The sequence below is a fragment of the Cyprinodon variegatus genome, unplaced genomic scaffold (assembly GCF_000732505.1).
Source record: "Cyprinodon variegatus isolate N-32 unplaced genomic scaffold, C_variegatus-1.0 Scaffold337, whole genome shotgun sequence".
NCBI lineage: Eukaryota > Metazoa > Chordata > Actinopteri > Cyprinodontiformes > Cyprinodontidae > Cyprinodon > Cyprinodon variegatus.
Window position 1 is genome coordinate 670,350 of NW_015150790.1, and position 23,544 is coordinate 693,893.

The 23,544-nt window shown below is 38.0% G+C and overlaps 1 protein-coding gene across 3 annotated transcripts in view; it reads right to left on the reverse strand.

Annotated features, from left to right (window-relative positions):
* Positions 1-23,544, reverse strand: part of abi3bp (ABI family member 3 binding protein) — a 46,307-nt gene that overhangs the window by 10,543 nt on the left and 12,220 nt on the right. Inside the window, exons 2-14 of one of the 3 annotated variants that reach the window (XM_015385373.1) lie at positions 22,651-22,830; positions 22,482-22,550; positions 22,262-22,394; positions 19,192-19,382; positions 15,441-15,481; positions 14,764-14,812; positions 13,143-13,208; positions 12,881-12,958; positions 9,004-9,972; positions 6,824-6,901; positions 6,287-6,478; positions 5,637-5,702; positions 1,074-1,136 (exon numbers count right to left, since the gene is read on the reverse strand). In XM_015385373.1, coding sequence (XP_015240859.1) covers positions 1,074-1,136; positions 5,637-5,702; positions 6,287-6,478; positions 6,824-6,901; positions 9,004-9,972; positions 12,881-12,958; positions 13,143-13,208; positions 14,764-14,812; positions 15,441-15,481; positions 19,192-19,382; positions 22,262-22,394; positions 22,482-22,550; positions 22,651-22,830 — 2,175 coding nt within the window. The remainder of the gene's footprint in view (positions 1-1,073; positions 1,137-5,636; positions 5,703-6,286; positions 6,479-6,823; positions 6,902-9,003; positions 9,973-12,880; positions 12,959-13,142; positions 13,209-14,763; positions 14,813-15,440; positions 15,482-19,191; positions 19,383-22,261; positions 22,395-22,481; positions 22,551-22,650; positions 22,831-23,544) is intronic. The other 2 variants (XM_015385374.1, XM_015385375.1) reach the window with 2 other exon arrangements.

A 23,544-nucleotide genomic window follows, 5' to 3' on the forward strand; every position in this document is an offset into this window, starting at 1 on the left:
GCAAAAGAGCATTTTAGCGGGTGACCCATCGGGGACCCGCGGGTACCCGACCCGTTGCAGGACTCTACCCCACCTCTCGCCCGTTAACAGCTGGAGATAGGCACCAGCACCCCTCATGACCCCACTTGGGATAAAGCAGGATGGAAAATGGATCGATGGATTCTTGCAAATAACGTCCTTTAAAAGAAAGTTTCTCCTTTATAAAACAATTTATATTTTGCCTTATTTCAAAACCTAAACACACAAATAAAATGGTTGATTTGGCATATGTTTTTGATCAAGAATAAAATGTTATAAACGTCATGTTATTTACAGCTTTAAATGACTTATATTCAGCTGGATTCAGGGCAAATGGCTTGTTGGATTTTAAAGTTTGCAGCCTGTTGACTTGTAACATGAAACTTAAGAGAAAATTCTATCTAGAAGATTCCTATCAGCTTCACCTGGACCACCTGCGATTTTCCTTGGTCAAGCTTCAGCTAATCAACATTGGGACCATCCCTCCACCAAAGCAAATTATCTTTCAAGATCCCCTTCATCTAGCTCATGGACCAGCTCCCCTCCTGCATGTCAGTGAACTTTCACCCACCTCCTCCCTCACTCTCAGACTATTGTCAATCCCACTCAGTCTCTGGCTTATTCCGCCACCAGTGTCCAAGGCACGGGGGGAAGACTACTCTGATCCATTTCCTAGGATACTATTCCAAGCGAATGTCGATTCACAGCATCAAAGTTTTCAGCCGGGGCCCGAGCTCCAAAGAACTTATTTAATCAATCTTAATAAAACCGTTTTAATTCCACCTTTTTTCTGTGTGACTCTCTCCAGGTTGAAATTGGTAACAGCCCCCACTTCAACCCTGCATGGATGAAGGGGCCAAATAAATTCAACATATCAACCAACTGGATGCATTCTGAAAAAGTATTCTCATTATAGATGCTTTTACAACATACAGTCTGTCGACTGCACTGGATCTCTTTTTACATGCTTTCTCTCTGAACTCTGCATGGGACTGTGAGCTTAAAATGAAAAACAAAAACAAACAAAAAATGCACTTTTTTTTTGGAGCCCTCACCATGATCACTCGTTTTCCCCACCAGGTTTGGTGTCTTGTTGCCAGGAACAGGGGGTCGCTGAACTGCAGGAAATTGTTGGAAAGAAGAGCCTGTTTGAGGCTAAACCCACAAAGGAAACATAGCAACAGATGGCCAACACTGAGAATCTGAAAACAAGTGTTAAAGTTTTAAAAGTGCAATAATTATTAAGGAATGTCAGTTTTAAGGGAAAAGGGAAGGACATTTAGACAGGAAAAAGGCTTCAGGGGATACTGGAAAACTAAAGTGTACAAGAAACAGACGCAGCATAGGTTAAAAATGCTATGAAGTTACTTTGTTTTAAAAAATGGCAGAGCATCATTATAACCTTTAACTCATTTAAACTCACTTAGACAAATAAATGATAAAATAGAGCTAAAGGGGATTATAAAAACAAGGGGGAATTAAAAACAGGCCTACTGCCAAAGAAAAATTAAAATAAAAACATTGGCCTCATGAAACACAATAAATCATTGTTTTTAAAAGAGCAAAATGATACCAAATTAATCACAAACTCAGAAGAGGCCATGAGCCTCAGGGGTGCTTGATGGTTAAATATTACTGTATATCTAAATTAGTTAAAGATACAGTTTCCTTCCAGAGCATGCACTCCCTTTTTCATTTTCTATCTTTGAGAATTGATAAATGCCATTAATTTGACAAGATACAACAACGCGCTAGGTTTTGAGGCCACTACATATTTTTCTTGGATGTGTTTCCTTTTTTTCTGTAGCTGACTGCCAAGATGAAAAGTTTAAAAAACATTAATAAAAGCTGAGCATTAGCTGCCAGCTTTCAGTTGAAGGCAAACAGCTGCTCGCATATGAAGTCCAGTTGTAAAGTCAGGCTGCGATTTGCAAGATGTCTCAGAAAAAAATTAAGAAATACAACAAAATCAGCAGAAAAGTAGGCTCTTTGATGATAAAATAGAATGCCAATTATACATCTGTATAGAATTTGATAATACCTGGTGGATATACTCTTTGCAGAAAGGATATTTATTGTGCAGTCCCTCTGTAATAGTGGACTGGACCTGTGATTTCTCAAAGACTTTAGGTTTAGACACAAAAAACAGTGGTGTGAGCTCTGGTTTCTCTCAGAACTACTTATTTTCTGGTAAGACCAACGATACACGTCTAGTCAAAACAAAGATTAGGGGTCTACTGCTCTTGCAAAAACAAAAATATAGAAACCCACCACTGCGCCAAAATGGGCAATTCAAAGTTGGCCACATGGACAGTTATGTATTGCTGCATATTGATACTTAGGAGGCATCGGAGGATCATGGGATAGAAAGAATTAAGGACAAAACAACCCTACTTTTCGTATACACAGCACTAGTAGATGGATGAATAAATTCAACGCACTTTAAGGAGGCAAAAAAAAAAAAGGATCAAGAACAAATTAGATCAGCTCTAGTATCAGGGCAGAACAGGATGCTATCAGCACTAAAAATGAACAGAATACAGAAGCACAGAAGATTCAGGGGGACTAAGGAACTGAAAGTTGTAGGATTACATTTGCCAAATGCAGAGTTTCTAAATGCAATTCCTAATGAGCATTTTAAAAACCGTATTTAAAAAAATTCTGGTTGATAAGATGGAGAAAAGCATAAATTGTTCAAAGATATTAACAATATAGGGTACCCTGACTTTTAGCATATAAACAGTTGCTTATATGTGCAGGACTTACAGGCACAGCCACTTTTTTGCTTTCTGTAGAACTGCTTCAAGGGAGCCTTTCGACTCCTTGAAGACCTCTGAAACTGTCCAAGTTTCCAGCAATAACACACACCAGCTGTGATTCCACTCGTGACTGAAACACAATCTCTTTGTGCAGCTCCAAACCGTTTTAGGTAAGGCGTAACCGTTAACACAATCTCCACCGATGTCATTTGCATTTCAAGCTAAGATGAATTAAATAAGAGTAATTACCTGGGCCTGTCTGGCAGAATAAGAACTATATGATTGATCAAATAAAGGATGATTCCAACAAAGCACTGTAAAAGCTTTCAGATTCATTAAAACAAAGTGGCTAAATGTGCAAATGACCAGTACATTGGCAACATGCAGAAGGTCAGTTAAGCTTATAAAATGCATTTCTATTTGCTAAATAGGCAGCTTTAGAAACAAACTGTGTTTGTATGTTTGTTTTTAAGTCAGAAGTTCACATACATTTCCTTAATTAGTAGAATTGGGTTTAAAACTGTGATTCTTTAGGTTAACTTGCAGTAGTAATAATAGTGCACAATTGTTTTCTTTTGTGAGGTTACCACAAAAGCAAAGTACTAAAAGGAAGTCCACAAAATGTAGTTAAAACCCTTCAGCTGATCCAAAATGCTGCAGCCAGAGTTCTGATTAAAATTAAAAAGAGATATCATATTTCTCCTGTCTTGGTTTTCTTTCACTGGCTTCCTATTAAATCCAGAATAGAATTTAAAATCCTCCTGCTCATGTATAAAACCCTGAATAACCCAGCCCCATCTTATATCACTGATCCGATTGTTCCTTATGTATCTAACAGAGCACTTTGCTCTCCATCTGCAGGTTTTTAGAAATTCTAAAAGTAGAATGAAAGGCAGATCTTTTATTTATCAGCCTCCTCTCCTCTGGAACCAATTACCAGTTTTGCTCTGTGAGGCAGACACCCTGTCTACTTTTAGGACTAGACTTAAAACCTTCCTTTTTGATAAAGCGTATAGTAAAAAAAATAAATAGTGATGTTTACTTAGTTTTTGGGTGAGAAGAGAAGTAGGAGGAGGTAGAGTGAACCCCCTCATCCAGCGGGGGATAACTAACTAATTAAATAGTTAGCTTATCTTAATCTACTTTCTCTATTTATGCTGCTATACCTTTAGACTGCTGGATGACCTAGGCACCAATTTTCCTCACTGTGCTTCATTCAATCTTTGTTCTCCCATTCTGCACTATTTGTGTTGGGATCTGGAGATTCTCCACCTTCTCGAGCAGAGTGCGCTGTGGATCCTCCTGGGCTGGAGCCCTCCAGCACAGCTGACGCTCATCAGCTCATCAGGAGACCGGCCTTTATAAGCAGCTGCCAGACCTTGCTTCGACGCCGCAGTGTTAGCCAAGTTTGGAAACCAGTCTCTCGAGAGAAGCTCTGGATGAGCTTAACCTGAATCTGCCTGCCTGCCTGCCTGCCCTAGAGAGCCAAACCTGAAGACTACATTCTGGAATCCACCTGCTGCTCTTGGGAAAGAGCTAATCACTTCAACCAAGTTCTGTTCACTGGAAGTCAGAAGTAAGACGCTGCTGCTGCTGAGCACTCTGCTGAACCTACAGTCTCTGGACCCAACCGGTTCCCTCTCTCAGAACAAACCTGGACCTCTTCAAGGTATCCACTGAAATATCTGAAAACCCAGTTAACTTATCTGCATACCCAGCTAACCAACTATCCGTCTCTGCAGACGCCAGAGAATCCTGCCCGGACCTGAACCTGAATCTTGTCTTGTTTGTGTGAAACTTTAATAAACTCTGTTAAACCTTTTACCAAGTCTCAGTGGTGTTCTGCATGTGGGTTTATCTCTAAACCGATCATGACAATTTGTTAGTTTGTCCACCCAAACTTTATGTGTAGTCACAGTAGCTTCATCTGGCCTGTTCATGTTTGACTGCGACTCCATCCTGGGTTGAAGTATCAGCAGATCTGCTTCCATCAACAGATGGAATCAGATGTTGGAGTAGGGCCTAATTTTTCAATGCAGTCCTGTTTTTTTGTATGTGCTTTCTTTCATCCTTTGACATGAGAATTCGCTCAGAGCTCATCTGCCTGACGTGTTTTTCTTGGACTGGACCACCTGTGGCGCTAGTTAACATTTACTTTTTGCATATCTGCTTCATTTGTAAGTCTGCCCTATCTCCTTAAACCCTAGGCGGTGTCGACAGAAAGCTGCTCACACTGAGCCTGGTTCTGATGGAGGCTTCCTTACGTTAAAATGGAATTTCTCTTCTCCATTGTTGATGCATGAATGCTTGGTGGGGGGGATTGCTGAAGAGTCAATGGCAAAATTCAAGCGAAAATCATCACTGCAAGCTCATCCAGGAGCATGTCTTTCAAGTCAATAACTTAATGCACTCAACTGATTTTCCTTGATAGAGACTTAACCAAACTGACTACATTGTCTCTGTAAAGTTCCTTGAGATGTTGTGTTGTGAATTGGGATTTGGGGCTATATAAACTGATTTGAATTAAATAATTATCTTACTTTATGTAAAGGTCTTAATTTGATGTTGATTGTAGATTAAAAAAGATCTCTCTAATTATCTGGCTTTTAGAAAATGGATAAGGTGTTCGTACTTCTAAAAGAGGAAATATTGCTCTTTTTGTAATATTTGGTTTCAGCTGAAATTATGCATGGTTTCAGTCAGCAGCAGGCAGTAATAGTAGCAACGACACATACATAAACAGTGATTTTAAACACAGAGCAAAGCAAGAGCAAGCTGCCACAAAAGCACAGATCAGTGTGACCCTCTGTGACAGAATAGAATTGTGCCCCTTCAGTTGTTTTCAAGGTGTTTCTTTACCATTTTTTTCTCTTGACATAGCGCCAGGTTTAGGGAGAGCATTGCCCCTTTTTTGTGCCCCATTGGCTGTTGGAGGGAGAGAAAAGTTGGTTATGACAAAAACACAGCAACAAGTAAATGGAAAATCTGAAGAGGGGCATTTTGCAATTTAGTGTTGTGAAAAGGCAAAAAAAAAGAATAATCTTGATAGATTTGTGCTTTTTTGTCTGTTTGAAAAGTTAAGACTTTAAGGTTTGAAGTTTTGTAAATATACATTCTCTGGTCCACAACTTAAAACAAGAAGGAGCAATAGAATAGAAGTTAGAACTATGGACTGTCTACACAGTGTTAGACTTGGCATAGTAACTGTAAGATGTGGTGTAGCCCGGCCAGCTGTTGTGACCAGACTTCCAGCTTGAACAAAAATAAACCATAAATCATGTTAATGATCGTGAGCTCTGTGACACTTCTTGAGAAGCTCAGAATAATGCAACAAGCACATGTTGAGTATAAAGTGCATTAGTGTTATCAAGAAAAAATGTGAAAGGGGGATAGAGACGAAAATCATTCAAAGCATTTTGTATGGCTAAACAAATAGGAGAGAGATGTAATCCTCTGTATGTTCAGCTGCAGATGAAGAGGCTGCTTGAGAAAATGGGAACAAGTATTACCACCAGGTGTGTGGGACGTATGATAGGAGGCGGTGTCTGTCTTGGATGGAGAGAGTGGTCTGACACCAGGATTGCTGGAATGAGAAGGAACCCGGGTGCGAGTCATCGTGGCATTCCTTCTTCCTGCGGGATTTGATGAGCTAATGGGAGAACGGGAAACTTGAGCAGTGGATGATTTGATGGTGCCAGAACCTAAAGGACCAGAGAGAAAATTACAGAGGATCCACCCTTAAAGTTGAAGTTCTGAGCAAATGTTTAAAGCAAAAAGCGAAAATCAATGAACGCCCTGTGAACAATGGATGAAATGACAGAGCGGCATAAAATAAGATCCAAAGCTTGCCAGACTGGTGTGGTTAAAAGGGCTCAAGTGTGAGAAAACTTTGCTGCAAATGGAAAGAAGCATGGAAACATTCACAACAATGGGTTGAGGTGTGTGGGCTGGCAGGATGAAAATGGAGGTGGGGAAACACAATGCTTCTTGACGTCACAAGAAAAGCTGAAATGGTGATGAGACATGGACTTGTCATGGCACTTTACCAATATTGTAACTACCAGCCTTGTCTGTGGCTGGGCCGGGTCTTGGTAGAGGTCTGGCCTCTTCTGGATGACTAGGAGCTGTATGAAAAAAAGCGTACTAATTTATCTTGGATACATCGGTATTGTAATGCATTATAAAAGGGGGCACACCCTAATGCTCTTCGAAAAAAATAGACTTTTTATTTCACAGTTTATAGAGTTTAAGGAGATTTTATGTGACAGTAAAACTCTACAATATTTAATGACAAAGTATACTCTTTGCCAAAAAGAAGATACTCAGTTTCTTTCAGCACAAGACTTTATCTATTAAAGGGAATCTATACTATCATCAAGGGCCTTGAACCTTAAACCTAAATCCACATTGTCTCAAGTTCAGACTTATTTTGAAATATTAAATAAAGTGCGTATTTGGTTTGTCTGTTGCGGTGACATTGCCGCCTAATAGGGTGTTTGCAATAACCTTAACAATAAAGGACCCGACCTCTTGGTAGACAAACAATAAGTCTACCAAAGAAAGAAAGTAACAGATGGTAACGGGAGATTTTTGGTACATGACGTTCTTACTTTGAACAAGTACTTGGCTTTTTACAGTTGTGTAGAAAATGTCTCAAGGTCTGCTCTTTCAAACAAGATAATTTCAATTCAATAATTTTAGATTTTTTTTTATTGAAAAATCATCTTGGAAGGGAAGCAAAACGTATTCAAACTTGGAAAAAAAAGTCCAGTAGTTTGCTTTTTAACTTTTCTGGAATGAGTATGATTGGATGACAGAGAATCTTCACCAGAATATCAGCTAAGACAGTATTTCCATATCCTAATGATGTTCATAAAACCATCATTCTTATTATATAACAAATATAAATATAATAGAACAGATAACAGATCTGCATTTATTAAATGAGCTGTTTACAAAGTGAGTCTTTTAAATCACTTCAATCCTCTCCTAACTTTTTGAATGACAATGTGATCAGGACTAGTAATTTTTTTTATCTATTTGAGCAATTGATGTCAAAGTTTGTAAAATCATGAATATAAACATAATTTTGCATCAAAATATTTTTTGTGGAGTTGCTCCAGTAGCAATATCTGGTTGTTCTGAATGTCCTCAGGGAGCAATGGAGAGGAATAAGTTATCTGGGAGTTTTTCCTCTCCACTGTCACTACAAGCATGCTTAGTGTGAGGGATTGCATTCGAGTCAATGAGTCGATGCAATCATCTGGTTTTCCTTAGATAGAAAACTTTGAATCAATTTGACTGGATGATCTGGTGAACTGTAAAGTTCCTTGAGATGACATGTGTTGTGAATTGGCGCTATATAAATCAACTGAATTGAATTGAATCTGACCTACTGTAGAATTGCAAACACCCCAAATAGGCTTCTTGTATTTATTTTTTTGAGTTGTAGCATTATGTTGGTTCAAAAACAAGGGACAGGTTGACAAATGAAAAGTATGAATGATATGTAAGCACTACAAGTATTTCCTAAACAAAAAGGCTTTTCTTTAAATTGTGGTATGTGAAATTTTTAATCATTAAAAGTTAAATTGAAAAAAGGGATTCTTGGTTTTAGCAAAAAATATTACTTAAATGCAGAGGTGGGTAATAATTTTTTCAAAACAAAAAGTATCAGGAGGAATTTTTTTTCTGTTTGCCCGCTTTTTATCTGCAGATTCTGCTACAGAAAGTGAACAGCAAATATTAAAGGTATTCTACTCTGTTCTATAATGTATACATGTAAATATTATTTTCATAAGTCTAATGTTGGAAATAATATTAGTGTTAAAGTTTCTCCTCTGTCTGAATTTGATGTTTTGAAATTCTATTTGTTGATATATTACGATTTGCACAGAATTATGTTCTTGTCTATTAATAATTTTCTAAATATCAAGTCAAATGTTATTATTAGTTATATTGTATATATCTTTAGAACTGTACATACAATCTCTTTATTTTAAATTTTGTTTTTTTCTCAAATTGTTTTTTATTTTTGTATTCTTATTCTTCACCTTCCTCTGCTGAAATCTCCTCATCTTGTTTAGATGGATTTGCTACTAAGTTACTAACTATAAAATGTAACACAATTCTAAATCTAACACAATCAAATGCCCCCTCATTGTATTATCTTTTTTATGAAGTATTTGTGCTTAACTGGGGAGTGCTAATGTCAATTGGTCTTTACCCCTATTAAAAGTCTTCCTTGGAGAACCCTTGGAGGGGTCAGACCTGGTCCTGGTCTGAGAGTTGACCCGTGGTTGATGTTCCTTAGGCAGACCTCTGGGTTGAAATGGGTGCTTTTGTGGAAACTGTGGCTGAGGGTGAGACTGTTGATTTGCAAGACCATATTGGTTCTTAAAGCGGAGCCTGTTTGTGTTTTTTTTATCCGTTCTTGCCACATTCCTGGGTTGAAGTTGGGTGGAAGACTTGGACTGGTGAAATGTTATGTTTGGTTTTTGTGTTGGCTGGATTAACTGAGGTTGTATTTGTGGTGTTGTTGGCGATTGATTTTGTGGATTTCCCAAAAAGGTAGTTTCTGGCCTAAATGAGGGTTGAGGGTTTATCTTTGACTGTAACTGTTCTTCATGATCTGTGTACTGATGTCTAGACTGCTTGGTTTGACCATGTGTTACAGGGAGGGGCAGAGGAGCTGCTATAGTTGGTGTTTGCAGTCTGCTCTGGCTCTTTGGTTTCAGTTGTGTAAGCCTCTGGTTCTGGTGTTTGGTCTGGGTTGATGTGGGAAGCTTTGGTTCAGAGTAAAGCGGTGTTGTCCAAGAAACTGATGGGAAATCTGGCTGTTTTGGATGTGAAAGTGGGTCAGTCTGCAGTACAGGCTGGGATAATACTTGAGGTTCTGGTTTGGCTTGGAGGTTAGGCTGTGATGTTGTTTGTAGCTGCTGTACACTTTTATCAGTTGGTTTCAGTGGAGGCTGGATAGGTTTGGGCGTTGAATGTGGGGGCTGTGCTTCAACTTCAGGGTAGGGGGTGTGCTTTGGATGGTTGCCATGATTTTCCAGTTTGCCTTGATATTCTGGCAGAGATGCAATGGTGACTCCAAACAGTACTTCAGAGTTGACCTTGGGAGGTAGAGGTACCTCTGAGAAAGGAGGAAAAACAGGTCTGGAGAATTCTTCTCCTCTTGGGTTGTGTGTGACTGGGAGAGAAGATATAACCATAAAGGCATCATGCTGAAAAATGTTAGACACGTTCATTGGCAGAGATGGTCTGGTAAAAAAAAAACTAACAACAAAAACTAGATTTAACTCATTAATCTCAAGTGCCATTCAATAGATAAAAAAAAAAAAAAAAACATAACCTGAATAGCCCTTTTTCAAAAATAGGCAAACCATTTGAAAGTATTTACAATGTAAGAGCTTTATGTTTTTGGACAGAGTCGTAAGAGCCTTGATTGCAAATGAGTAATAGCCATCCAAACCATTAGCTATGCGTCAGAAAAACTTACCAATCACTTCTTAGTTATTCAATCAATCATCAATCAACCAATCAATCATTAAATCAATCAGATGTAGGCATTGAAGTAAGAATGCAGGGTAAAGAAGATACAGCTTGAGGAAAGAATGGACAGTAGGACAAGAAAACATCTTTAGATCAAGATGAGTTCCGTACATTTTAAGCTTCTTGTGAACTTATAAAATGTGTAAGGAATGCTTCTTAGCAAACCTGAGATATCTTTCTACATTAGCATGTCCCATCCACCAATTAAGAGAAAAAACATAAATATCTTTCAAAATCAATGTTTCTATCTTTTACACTTGGACTGAATATTTGGAGATTTTTAAAAACATGTTTATGCACATTAGAAATCCAATAACTGTGGAAAACTCATAACCTCTATATTATATCTAACATGTTTACATGCATATCAGAAATTAGATTTTTAAGAAATCATTGTTTACATATGTACATCTGGATTATTAGGAGAAGATTCAGCGCAGGGTTATATTGAAAAGGCAGCTTCTCAGGAGATACCTGTTTGCCAACTCCCATCAAATAACGATAAGGAGTGACCTCACAGACTATTTATAAAGATGCTCCATATTATGAGGAGCAGCTTTAGAAAATGGACATAGATATTAAATAACAAAGAAATCAGACAACAGCATTTACATGCTCGAGGTAGTCAGTACTAGGGAGAAATTCAAATTGAGAAATATTTTATCTGATTTTGGGTATATGCATATGCATGTTTCTGTTTCCATGATCACTTAAGAAATCACAGAACCTTTAAAATCTGGACTCAAATTTCAGTGTGCATGTAACTGGACTCAATGATACAGAGGCCAACTGGAGAAGGACTCAAATGAATAAAAGTGTATAATTTCATACTCTCTTGAAAAGGAGGTTTTTAACTCAACAGGACTTTTGTGTTTAAATAAAAGACAAATAAAAAAACATTCCCTTCACTGTCTTTAGCACAATACCAGAGTTTTGTAGACTAAGGTTTAAAATCTGCAAAACTGTGCACTTGCAATTGATTTTGGTGGACTCTTATTGCACTAAGTAATTGAAAATGTAGTTTTTAATGTCCAAAAAGTTCCTTGGATTAGGTTTAATAAATAAAACATCTGTGTTAGTTTAGTTTGGAGCAGAGGCAGAAGGAAAGGTGCAAAGAGATGTGTCACTGGAAGCACAGACACATGTGTTTTTTAACTGCACAGAAATTATGAACCAATTCTTGGAAGTTCCTAGACAAAAAAAAGAAAAAGAAAAACAAATGTGGTGCAAATATCACACCTTAAAACCTAAAATTGGGCAAAAAAACATGAGGACAAAGATCAGGAGAGAACAAAGAAATACAGGAAATGCAGAAAGCAAGCAGTGTGCTCAAATCTGGTAAACAGGTTTCTATAGGACTTTTTTTTAAAGTCATACAATACAGTATAAAAAGCTAAAATATTATGATCATCTTTAAAATTATCCTCATGATATTATTTTAATTATAACCACACAGCTAAAATGCCCATTCCTAGTAAACTAGCTTCACCCGCCAGCCGCCAAAATCATTTTTGCCTGCGAGTCGTCTAGCCTCGATCAATGCCCCAGGCCCTAGAACTGGCGGGCCAATCACAACGCAGAGATGTGTTTTAAATTTCGGGATGCGAAGTGGGCGGGGTTTTGAGGGCGTCAAAAGGATCACAAAGCTGTGCGATGCTGGAGAAAGCACAACAAGGAAGATGGCAACAACTATTGAACAATAGCATGCACTGCGGCAGCAGCAGCTTTCAATGAAGCGTTCCATTGAAAGTTAAAAGTTCTCATTTCTGTTGCTGTTGTTCAAATAAAGTACGTTTTAAGATAATTTGAGGCGAGAATATTATACTTCAAAGCGTCACTATATGGTCCATTTACCGATTTAATGCGTAATTAAAGAAACAATTTCCGACGTTGAGAGGACCACAGCAACCAGCGGACCGCAGAGGCTAACGGCAGCCAGGGCTTACCGTCTGCAGCGGCCCTCTCTCGCCATAGCCGTGTTTGAAGGAACGCTGGCTCTGATGGGGATTTTTGACTCAGCTTTGGAATCAGTTTTGGAAGGATTAGACTTGGAGTTTTCGTTGAAACGTGAGCAGGAAGATGCTCTACGCTCATTCATTTTTAAGAAGGACGTATTCGCCGTTTTACCGACTTGCTGTTTGTTTACACTCCCCCACCAGCTTTCTGTCGCGCTTACTACGTCACAGTCAGTTGCGCTCATTGGTCAGAGCGTTGGCCAATGGGCACAGCCAGCGGTTTGAAAAACAAAGGGTTGTTCTCATGAGCAATCTTCCGATGTCTCATTCATTTGGGTCAGACTAAATTACACATTTAAACTCACATTTAGTTTGGTTTATCAGGCTAAAAATGCCCAATTCTAACTTCAGTGAAGCCTAATGGGATCTCCAGCACAGGCTGTGGTCTGTTCGCAGTGTGAGCTATGCTTGGTCATGAAACAGAAAACAACTTTAAAGCATCTCAACCTAATCCTTCCAGTCTGCCATCGTTCATACAACAATTACAGTGGGAATTGTTAAGGACGGTCAGAAAAAAAAGTTTTTGTTTACCGATAGTCTGCTTGTTGGTTGCGGACAGTTTGGATCCAGGTGTTGACAGACTTTCCTGCTTAGCTGCTGTTGTAGGAGCTGATAAATACAATAAGTGTTAGTAGACCTGAGGGATAAAGTATTATTGCATTTCCTGTATGAAGAGTAAAAGTAGTTAGGATTTCCTGCACAAAAAGAAAAATGTAGCATTCAAGAGAGAGTTTTTTTGATCAAATGTTCAGAATTATTTCTGACAGCTGAATGGTGCCAGAAAAGTCGTTACCAGGAGTTGCTTGTTGGATTTTGATTCTTGAGGTGAACTGTCTGCCCCGTGTCCTGTTTTTAAAGGCTGGCAGGGATAAGAGAGACATTACAAAATATAAAAATGGTTAAGCGTCTGTGAAGAGGTTTTGTTACATTTAAACAGTTCAAAGGGAAATACCGCATCAAAATCACAATACATCCACCATAGAGTAGCACATTCTGATAAACGCATTTCCAGAAATGATTACCTAAAGTTTCTGTGCTTCAAAATCCAAACACTGTAAAAGATACATCGAGTTCAAGCTTCTGTAAATGTAATAATTCGTTAGGAAAATCTTTTAGGTTTAACTTTTCCTGCTCAAATTTCCCAAGCAAGTTACTTCCAATCAGCTGCAATTAGTCATAATCATCACAATCCAAGAAGGACCAGTATGCTGGGTTGCTGGTTGCAAGAAACAAGAAAGCCAGGTTGTTAAAAAATAAAGGGATACCATCCTTTTTTATGAAGGAAATTGGATATAAAGCTTGCTGGTCAGCTAAAAGCTTACTTTTGTTAACCACTTATTACTTAGAGCTGATATACTTCTGTTATAACCAGTGGCGGCCAATAGAGGGCGTAAGGGCACCATTCGGCTCACCCATAAGAAAAAAAGTTAAATTATAAAATTAATATATTTTGAAATATATTAATATATTTTTTAGATGTCCAAGATAAATATTTAATCTTTAATGACGGGTACAGCTGTTTCGTTCGATGTCAGATTGGTGACGTATTTCCGCCCTCGGGCGCAAAATTATTTTCCCATAGACTCTCGTTAAAAGTTGTACCTATGCAGTAGCCCCTTTGCAATACAAAAGCTGGGACCATCCTGGGCGCAGTTCTCCTGCTCCCAGAGCTTAAAGCAACTTTATTTGCACACCAGCTCCCGCCATAGCGCTGGCGTCACAGTCGTCTGTTATAAAGTGCGTCTGATTGACAGGTTTATATAATTATTTAGCAACAAGGCCATGCTAACGGCATGCATCGAGGCTAACGCTTTATTCTGCTTTCCCTGCCTCCTTTTTCAAACGTCAGAATCTGACCCAGCAGGGATAAAGACAGGTGGGACTGATTTAAAGCACTTTTTAGAAAATTTTATAATGTTGTTTTTTGTTGTTGGCATTCATGGAAGTATAATGGTGTGGTATCTTAGTACACGTTTCAGTGGTTTTTGGTAAACGCCTATTTTGAAGTTATAGCGCCCCCTGGAGAAAACTCCACCAGCCGCCACTGATTAAAACGCGGTTAGATTACTAGAAGCTGCTATATACATATATATATATATATATATATAAAACATGTGATAATTTTAATGAGTTGGAGAATTTAAACAACAATCCACTAAGGTGTGTTAAAATGCTATGCTTTGAAATTCCTAGCGTCAGCCATTTTCTGCAATGTCCAACATCATCTGATAAAATGATCCAGTCTGCATCACAATGGATCACACATCAAGTCAAACCTGTTTAATAGGTCAGTGTAAAAAGGAAGGAGAGGGAGCTGAAACAGAAATTTATAAAATTGGATATGTAATGACATCTATGAATTAAATGTTTCCGTGTTTAAGATAAGAGGAGACTAATATTTTCTGCAGGCTTACCATGCTGAGGAGGAAACTGGAATAACGGAGTGGCTGGAGTCGAGATTTTCTGGAAGAAAGACAGAGGAAAGGAAAAGATATTAGCTTTAAACAATTCTAGCAAGCCAGTGTGTAAATATTTATAGCTGCCATTCCTTTTTCTGAAGTTCATAACTTATAAGAAATCTGTACCCACATGAAACTGACGAGGCTGCCCAATGAGAAGCAGGCTTGTCAGTGAGCATAGACAAGACAGAAAATGCTTTCCACCTTTATTCTCTCTACTTAATTCAGCTCTCTGGTCCCCATTCAGTTTTCCACTCAGATCTATCCACGGTTTTCTTCTCTTTGTACAGCAGGGTAAGATGCAGACCTCTCCATAGCTTGGCTAATCCTGGCTGCACTGATATAATTTCCATTTAGCAATTCCATGGAAAATCAACAAGCCACACAAGCCAGAGTATGGCATGGAATCAAAGTTTATAACAAGGACTCTGCTGCAAAACATCTGCTCCAAACACACACACACATCCTGTTTTAAAATGTTGTCTATTTGCTTAATATTTGCTGAAGAATCAATAAACCTGACCACCATAAGTTTGTATAATACTCTTGAAAAAACTGCACTGGATAAGTACACGCACATCTCAGAGGAAATATTTGCTTTTATATGGATATAAAACATATTCTTCACATACCATGGGGCTTGGATACTTTGAGATTCTTCTGATGACCTTTTCTAAAAACACAAATAAACAAACAAGGTTAATTCAGTGCTACAGGAAGCAACAGCAGCTACCTGAAATGATATCACTTGCTACAGATGAAATATAAGGATTTCGATAATCAATGAAGGACCATACACCAAATCTTTAGTGCACACAAGTTGAGAGGTGCAAATGAGCTGCATATACATAAATGTGCAGCAGGTACAAAAAGCAATGCAAAGATAAAAATGAGACCAGCAAACAAAAATATAGTGAAAACATAAAACACATGCAAAGGTGAAGAAAATAGAGAACAATGAAGTTCAAACCTGCTGCAAATTCATAAATGATGGGAACACAAAAACAAATGAAATGAAAGGAAAGACGTTTCAAGAAGCACAAAAAATGCAATTTAATAAAAGCTTCAAAAGAGCTCAGCATAATGGAAGTGCTCCTTACCACAAGGGGAAGAGGTGGGCAATTCCAAACCCTGAGGGAGCTATCCTGCAACTGTTAGATGTGCCCTTGATTCAACACATCTGAATTATGTAATTAAACTATTGAGAGGACTCGTTCAGCCCTTAGATAGTGAGTCTGCATCATTGCAGGCTCGCTGGGATTTGGCAGCAGGTGTAACGGCGACCTAATGGCGGGGGAAACATGTTCCTCCAAATGTAAGTTTCGCTGGTTTGCTGCATCTTCCTCACACTGACAGGAAATCACAAGTTAGGTAAAAAAAAAAAAAAAATTCTCTAGACTCTATTGGGAGTGACACGTGATACTTAATCCACAGACTGCATACCGAGGAGATAATCCACCCATTTGATTCAGGTGTGTTGGACCAAGGATGCATCTAAAAATTGCAGGGTACCGGCACTCAGGAACTGGAATTGGCCACCCCTAGCTTATATGGTATCACACCACAATCATAACTACCAACTGATGTCTATGAACCAGAATCTTAGAAAAATCATAAACTGGCTCCTTTATGGATCCCAGCATTCTCTTTTTGTCTTTTCTAAGAATATGGCCCAATATAAAGTAATGATCCCATTCGCAGCTTTTCTTAACATACTATTTTTTTTCTTGCTACTTGCAACATTTCTATTTCCATGTTTTATTTAGCATCATTTATCTGTTTGCATTATATTAAGAATATGCACAGCCATTGCACTTTTCTCCCCTCTACTTTCTATTTTGCGACCTTTTGTTTTGGTCTTTTTTTTTGTTTATGCATATCGAGTTGTTGAGTTTAATGGGCTTATTTTTGCATTTATTGTAATTTTTGCATTTTTTGCTTGTTTATGTATTTGCAATGCATTTTCACCTCTATGCAACAGTATCAGAGGCCTCAACCTCATGTTTAAGGGGCGTTTGAGGATTCTCTCAACCCTTCTCAGCATTCAATTAAATAAAGGCCATTGGTGAAAAAGCAGTAGAACAATTTCTGTTTGTAATCTCTATCCTCACAACCACCTGCATCAAAATACATCATGAACTGATTGACCAATTACTTAGATCAAAATAGAAAATCAACATCCTGACTTTATGCTACATTTAATCAAAAATTCTGCCCCTGAAAAGAGTAAGGCGGAACAGGAACAGTAGTTTTGGTCAGCAGATGCATCATTAGAAGTTGTACTATCTTTTAATCTCAAAACCTTGAGTTCAAAATGCAAAAGATAAAAAAACAAGAGGTTAAATGATTGAAGACTGTATTTAAGCTTTCCTCAGCTTGTCAAGACTTTATTGCTCACAAAAAAACTACAACAAACAGAACTTAGCTTCTGAAAAAACAGCAAACTCTAAGTCATGTGCTCACTCTTGATTAATTTGTTTTCATCACTGAATGATAGTACTTCCAGCATGAAGGAACATTGCTCCCCATGGCAAAGATATCTCCTTAACCAGCAACCACACCTGGAACAGGCATTCAGTTTTGTTAACCGTTTTTGCTTTCCATAACTAAATGTTGTCAGTGTGAAAGAGAGGAAGGACACCAGACTGTGCAAAAGAAAAACCTTTTTGTCCTCAAAGTATTATTTTTTTTTGTCATACTGATGTGAACTACAGTATTGCTCCTTTGTAAGACCCAGACATCAATGCACAAAGGAGGACGCCATGTCAATAGTGATGCAAATATCTCAGCGGTTGTTTAGTTTGATGCGAGAATGCGCAGTTTTTTATTTAGTTTTTCGTTCATGTCTCAGAATAAATTCTTCCACCAGCTTCATTCTTCTGTGTTAGCTGCTTTAAATGTAAAAGTTTGACAGGAGACATGACATTTTGAGTTGCTTTTGTTAATTTGAGCACTTCTCTGACAACCTTTTTCAGTTTTTTTGGATGAAATAATCTTCATGAAGGCTCATCATTTGGGTCTGCCTGTGTCCACATGGACAGTTTTTTGGCAAGCCCTAAAGATCTTGAAAGCATCGTTTTACTGTGTCCAACCTTGACCGTAATAATGCATTATCAGGGGGCCCTTCTTGTCCAGAAAAACCACATTCCTAGACATAAAACATCTTTTTTTTTTACTGCCAGAAAAGTAAAAGGTAGATCTGTGTTTAGATTTTGACCTTTTTAGTTTAGTTATAATTTTGATTTGCTTATAAACAGCTGTGTGACTTAAAATGCCATCTTAAAAGATTTTTTTCACTCTATTTGTTTTGTCTCTTGCTGCCTTTTAATCTTTTTTTAAAAGCTCCATTTACCCCCAGGTACTGTAAATGTGATTACATATATATTATTAAAATAAATGCACCTGTCCCTAATTTGCAGATCAGGAAAGTGTGCTTATAAATAAATGATAAAGCAATAATTTTATTGTAATCTACAGTTGATAATAGCTATACAGTGCAGAAAAAAAGAAAAGAAAAGACTGCAGCATCAAGAACATCACTGGTAAGTATTCTTATGTACCTTCATCTGAAAACTTCTCAGTTTAGAAGCTGAAAAATGCAGTTTTTCTGTAGAAACTGTAGAAATTTGGCCAGAGGTGTGGTAATCCGATCCATTACAGGCCAACATAGAAACGCATGACAGACAAACATGCAAACATAAATTCCTAAGAGGAATTAGACAGAGATAAGTGGCACATTTTGCAAAGAGTGCAAGGAATCCTCAGAGAATGCTGATGTGCATGGGAAGAACATGCAAACTAGTCAGATCAGGACCTTCTTCATGCATGGCTACCCACTGTGCCATTGATGCTGCCCTACAGGGCATCCGCATGACAGTTATAAGTAAGTGAAAATCCTGAACTGGACATTATGTGCAAAGTGAAAAGTTTTCAAAATAACAGACTGATTAAAATCAGACCACGAAGACGCTATCTAAAAAAACAACACACCTCAAAATGATTAGTTAGAACAGAGCTTTAGATCTTTCAGTTTCCATGTTTTCTTCTTAAAGCTCTGTTTCCAGGTCGGTACAATACTCTTTCTTACAGTTAACATTAGTATCACTGACCATAGAAAATTAAGATATTGAATTAAAAGGAAAAATCTGTTATTGTAACAGGCTACTAATATCAACATATCTACTGTAAATCTGAAGTTTACTCTTGGCTAAATTTATGTAACCTCTGTTGATATATAATTAGTTATTCCATTGAGTCCTGAGTTATTCTAATATCTTCAGTGATTAAGTGGACAAATTAACTGCACTGAATAAAAAAAAAATTATGGGATGATTGAAGACTGATAGGTACTGTATAGGAGCAAGACAAATGAATCAAACATACCCTGGTGACCTGTAGTGCTGATGTTGTAAGCTACGGGTTTACTCCACACCCCGGAGCCATCTTTGGAGTTAGGCTGAACACCAAATTCATAGACAGTATGTGGCTTCAGATTGTCAATGACTGTATTACTTGTCGGGCAGGTCTGGTAGTTCCACTTCCTGTGCTTCTCACGGTAGCGAACCGTGTAATGTCTGAACCAAGGAGAGTAAAGAGCAGAACAAAATTTAACAACTTTATCAAAGGGTTCACATAAATATTCATCAATTTATTAGAAATTTCAGAAGGTTTTATTCTATGGGCCAGTTCAGATGTAAAACATATGAAGATTTTATTTTCCACCTTCCTTTAAAGTAAAGTTTAATTATCACATTTGAGTGCATTCCAAAAGTGGTGTTGTTAAAAATGCCTAGTAACTATTAATACAACATTATTATTTATTTATGAATTTCTACAGCAGTAGGTCACTATGGGAGCATATAAAGACTTTTTGAAACGAATAATGGCTCCTGTTCACTGATATTTCCGTGCTTACCATAACAAGACCCTGTGACTTAAAACATGACACTGTGCATGTGTACAATGAGTAAATAAGGAAAACATTTGGAAACAAGGAGGTCCCCAGCAGAGGTGTTAAAAAAGAACAGCGGCAAGTTTAAAAATCCTTAAAAAATTATGTTTAAGATCGATAAAACACAAGTGGCACATGGAATACAGTATGAATGCTGGTGTAGACTGAAATGGAAGCTAAAGGCTTGTAAGGTGGTAACTTGATGGATACATGAGTACATAATGTCAGCAGATGGCGACGGCGTCCAACAACATTTATGTCTACTGATCACACCCAGTGCAAAAATTATTTTCAGGCTAAAAAGGACCAAGTTACTATAAGGACAAATGCTTGGCATATGTCTCTTTATTTTCACATGGACATACAGTGGGGCAAAAAAGTATTTAGTCAGCCACCAATAGTGCAATTTCTCCCACTTAAAAAGATGAGAGAGGCCGGTAATTTTCATCATAGATATACCTCAACTATGAGACAAAATGAGAAAAAAAAATCCAGAAAATCACATTGTCTGATTTTTAAAGAATTTATTTGCAAAATATGGTGGAAAATAAGTATTTGGTCAATAACAAAAGTTCAACTCAATACTTTGTAATATACCCTTTGTTGGCAATGACAGAGATTAAACGTTTTCTATAAGTCTTTACAAGTTTTTCACACACTGTTGCTGGTATTTTGGCCCATTCCTCCATGCAGATCTCCTCTAGAGCAGTGATGTTCTGGGGCTGTCGCTGGGCAACACGGACTTTCAACTCCCTCCAAAGATTTTCTATGGGGTTGAGATCTGGAGACTGGCTAGGCCACTCCAGGACCTTGAAATGCTTCTTATGAAGCCACTCCTTCGTTACCCGGGCGGTGTGTTTGGGATCATTGTCATGCTGAAAGACCCAGCCACGTTTCATCTTCAATGCCCTTGCTGATGGAAGGAGTTTTTCACTCAAAATTTGACGATACATGGCCCCATTTATTCTTTCCTTCACACGGATCAATCGTCCTGGTCCCTTAGCAGAAAAACAGCCCCAAAGCATGATGTTTCCACCCCCATGCTTCACTGTAGGTATGGTGTTCTTTGGATGCAACTCAGCATTCTCTCTCCTCCAAACACGACAAGTAGAGTTTTTACCAAAAAGTTCTATTTTGGTTTCATCTGACCATATGATATTCTCCCAGTCATCGTCTGGATCATCCAAATGCTCTCTAGCAAACTTGAGACGGGCCTTGACATGTACTGGTGATTTGAGTCCCTGGCGGCGTAGTGTGTTACTGATGGTAGCCTTTGTTACTTTGGTCCCAGCTCTCTGCAGGTCATTCACTAGGTCCCCCCGTGTGGTTCTGGGATTTTTACTCACCGTTCTTGTGATCATTTTGACCTCACGGGGTGAGATCTTGCGTGGAGCCCCAGATCGAGGAAGATTATCCGTGGTCTTTTATGTTTTCCATTTTCTAATAATTGATCCCACAGTTGATTTCTTCACACCAAGCTGTTTACCTATTGCAGATTCAGACTTCCCAGCCTGGTGCAGGTTTATAATTTTGTTTCGGGTGTCCTTTGACAGCTCTCTAGTTTTGGCCATGGTGGAGTGTGACTGTTTGAGGTTGTGGACAGGTGTCTTTTATACTAATAACGGGTTCAAACAGGTGCCATTAATGAAGGTAACGAGTGGAGGACAGAGGAGCCTCTTACAGAAGAAGTTACAGGTCTGTGAGAGCCAGAAATCTTACTTGTTTGTAACTGACCAAATACTTATTTTCCACCATATTTTGCAAATAAATTTCTGGATTTTTTTTTTCTCATTTTGTCTCTCATAGTTGAGGTATATCTATGATGAAATTTACCGGCCTCTCTCATCTTTTTAAATGGGAGAACTTGCATCATTGGTGGCTGACTAAATACTTTTTTGCCCCAATGTATGACTTTTGGTATGTTATTTTTACAGGCATAGTACGTGACAACACCTCTTCCAAGTGTCTTTTTTAAGCATTTAAACACTTTAGGAATAAAATTATTTAAGTATATTAGACAAAGAAGAAACTATCCAAATAAAGAATATACTGTGAGTTTAAAACAATATGACCACCAAATACATCATTTTTATTCCTTTCAGTTAGAATATTAGATGTTACACCACATAAATTAAAGAGTCACAAAATCAATAATGCATCAAATTATTGACATAAAACACAGATACGATTTGCTGAGTGTGTGCACCCCTGCTGGCTCTAATGAACAGACATAAACAAGAGATCCATGTGTTTGGTGTTCTTCAGAACAAGCATTAGAGCGCCAGGTTTTGATGTATCAAAGCATTTTAGTTTTAATTTAATCCTAACAATGTTCTAAGTAAGACACAAAAGTTGATCCTTTTTTTATTTATTGTTTTTACTTTGACCACTTCATAGTTTTTCTCCGCTTTGTGTTGGTCTAAAGAAATGTGTGTTCCAGAGTGAGGCTGTGTTTGTAAACCCTGTATTGTGTCTCAGAAAATGATCAGTAATCACACTCACCCATCTTCTAAACAGTCATTCATGATGTTCCCCTCATAGGGGGTTTTTAACAGCGTCCCCCAGGACAGAAGAACCGAGGTGGGCGTCACTGACCCAATGACCAAATGCAAAGGCTTTTCAATTTCCACTTTACCTAAAAAACAAAAATAATTGGATCACTTTTAAATTCAATTCACTCCTATTTATCTGGTCCAAGTTGAAAATAATTCTTTTCATGTACCTTTGCATTGCTTTTTCACCTCGTTGGCTTGGATCGGCTGGACTGCAATGAGGTACTTGGGTTCAGCATCTTAACACAACAGACACATGAGGCCAGTTATGAATAAGCTCCTAGGCTCCACAGATGTAGTCATATTGTGGAGATCAGAACCAGCACCACACATTCTTACCGAACTCAGTCTCATATGGCTGTCCGTTTTCTGGCAGTTGAATAAACTGCTTGGAGAACATGCTGCTGCCATAGCCCAGGATGTAGCCCTCAAGCTTGGTGTCAGTGTTTGGGCGGAGAAACTTCATCACGATTGTGTCTCCTTTGGCGCTGATACGAACTTTCATATTTTGACGTCTCACTGGCAACACAGGAGAGGAAACAATGATTAGTTTAGAGTTAAGTAAATTAAAAATGACTTGATTATTTTGAGAACATTTCAGCCTCACTGAGCTGCAAAATGGGATGAAACAAAGTTAAAACATAGCATCAAATAATACATTGTCATAATTTTAAGGTTTACAATTTCTAAACAGTTTAAACAGTTTTACTTTCTACTTAGTTCTGAAGTTACAAATTACTTTAAGATAATAATTTTGTAGGAAATTACTATAATATTTTACAGAACTTATATACCTTTCAAAACTCTTTAGGTCTTTTCCTTGAACTTTTGATAGCTGGGCTGCATTATGAGCAGATTTTAATGGGGTACTGTCTGTGGAAATACAAACTAATCACCCAAACTTTGTTTATACTTTTTGGAAAAGTACCTAGAAAGTCGTGTACAGCACCTACTAACTTACAGAAAGGTACATAGGTGTTGGCTGAGAAGGTTAGGGGAAAATTGTTGATAAATCCAAAAAGTTTTTTTTTTTTAAACTGCTTAAAAAGTCTGGAAAGTAAACTTTAACTTTCAGAGATGTACGGACTTTATTGTGAAGTGAGTGAGAAATCATAAAAGGATCAAAGCTGGATCTTTTTAATGTAAATATAGATGTAGAAATCCATCCATCCATCCATCCATCCATCCATCCATCCATCCATCCATCCATCCATCCATCCATCCATCCATCCA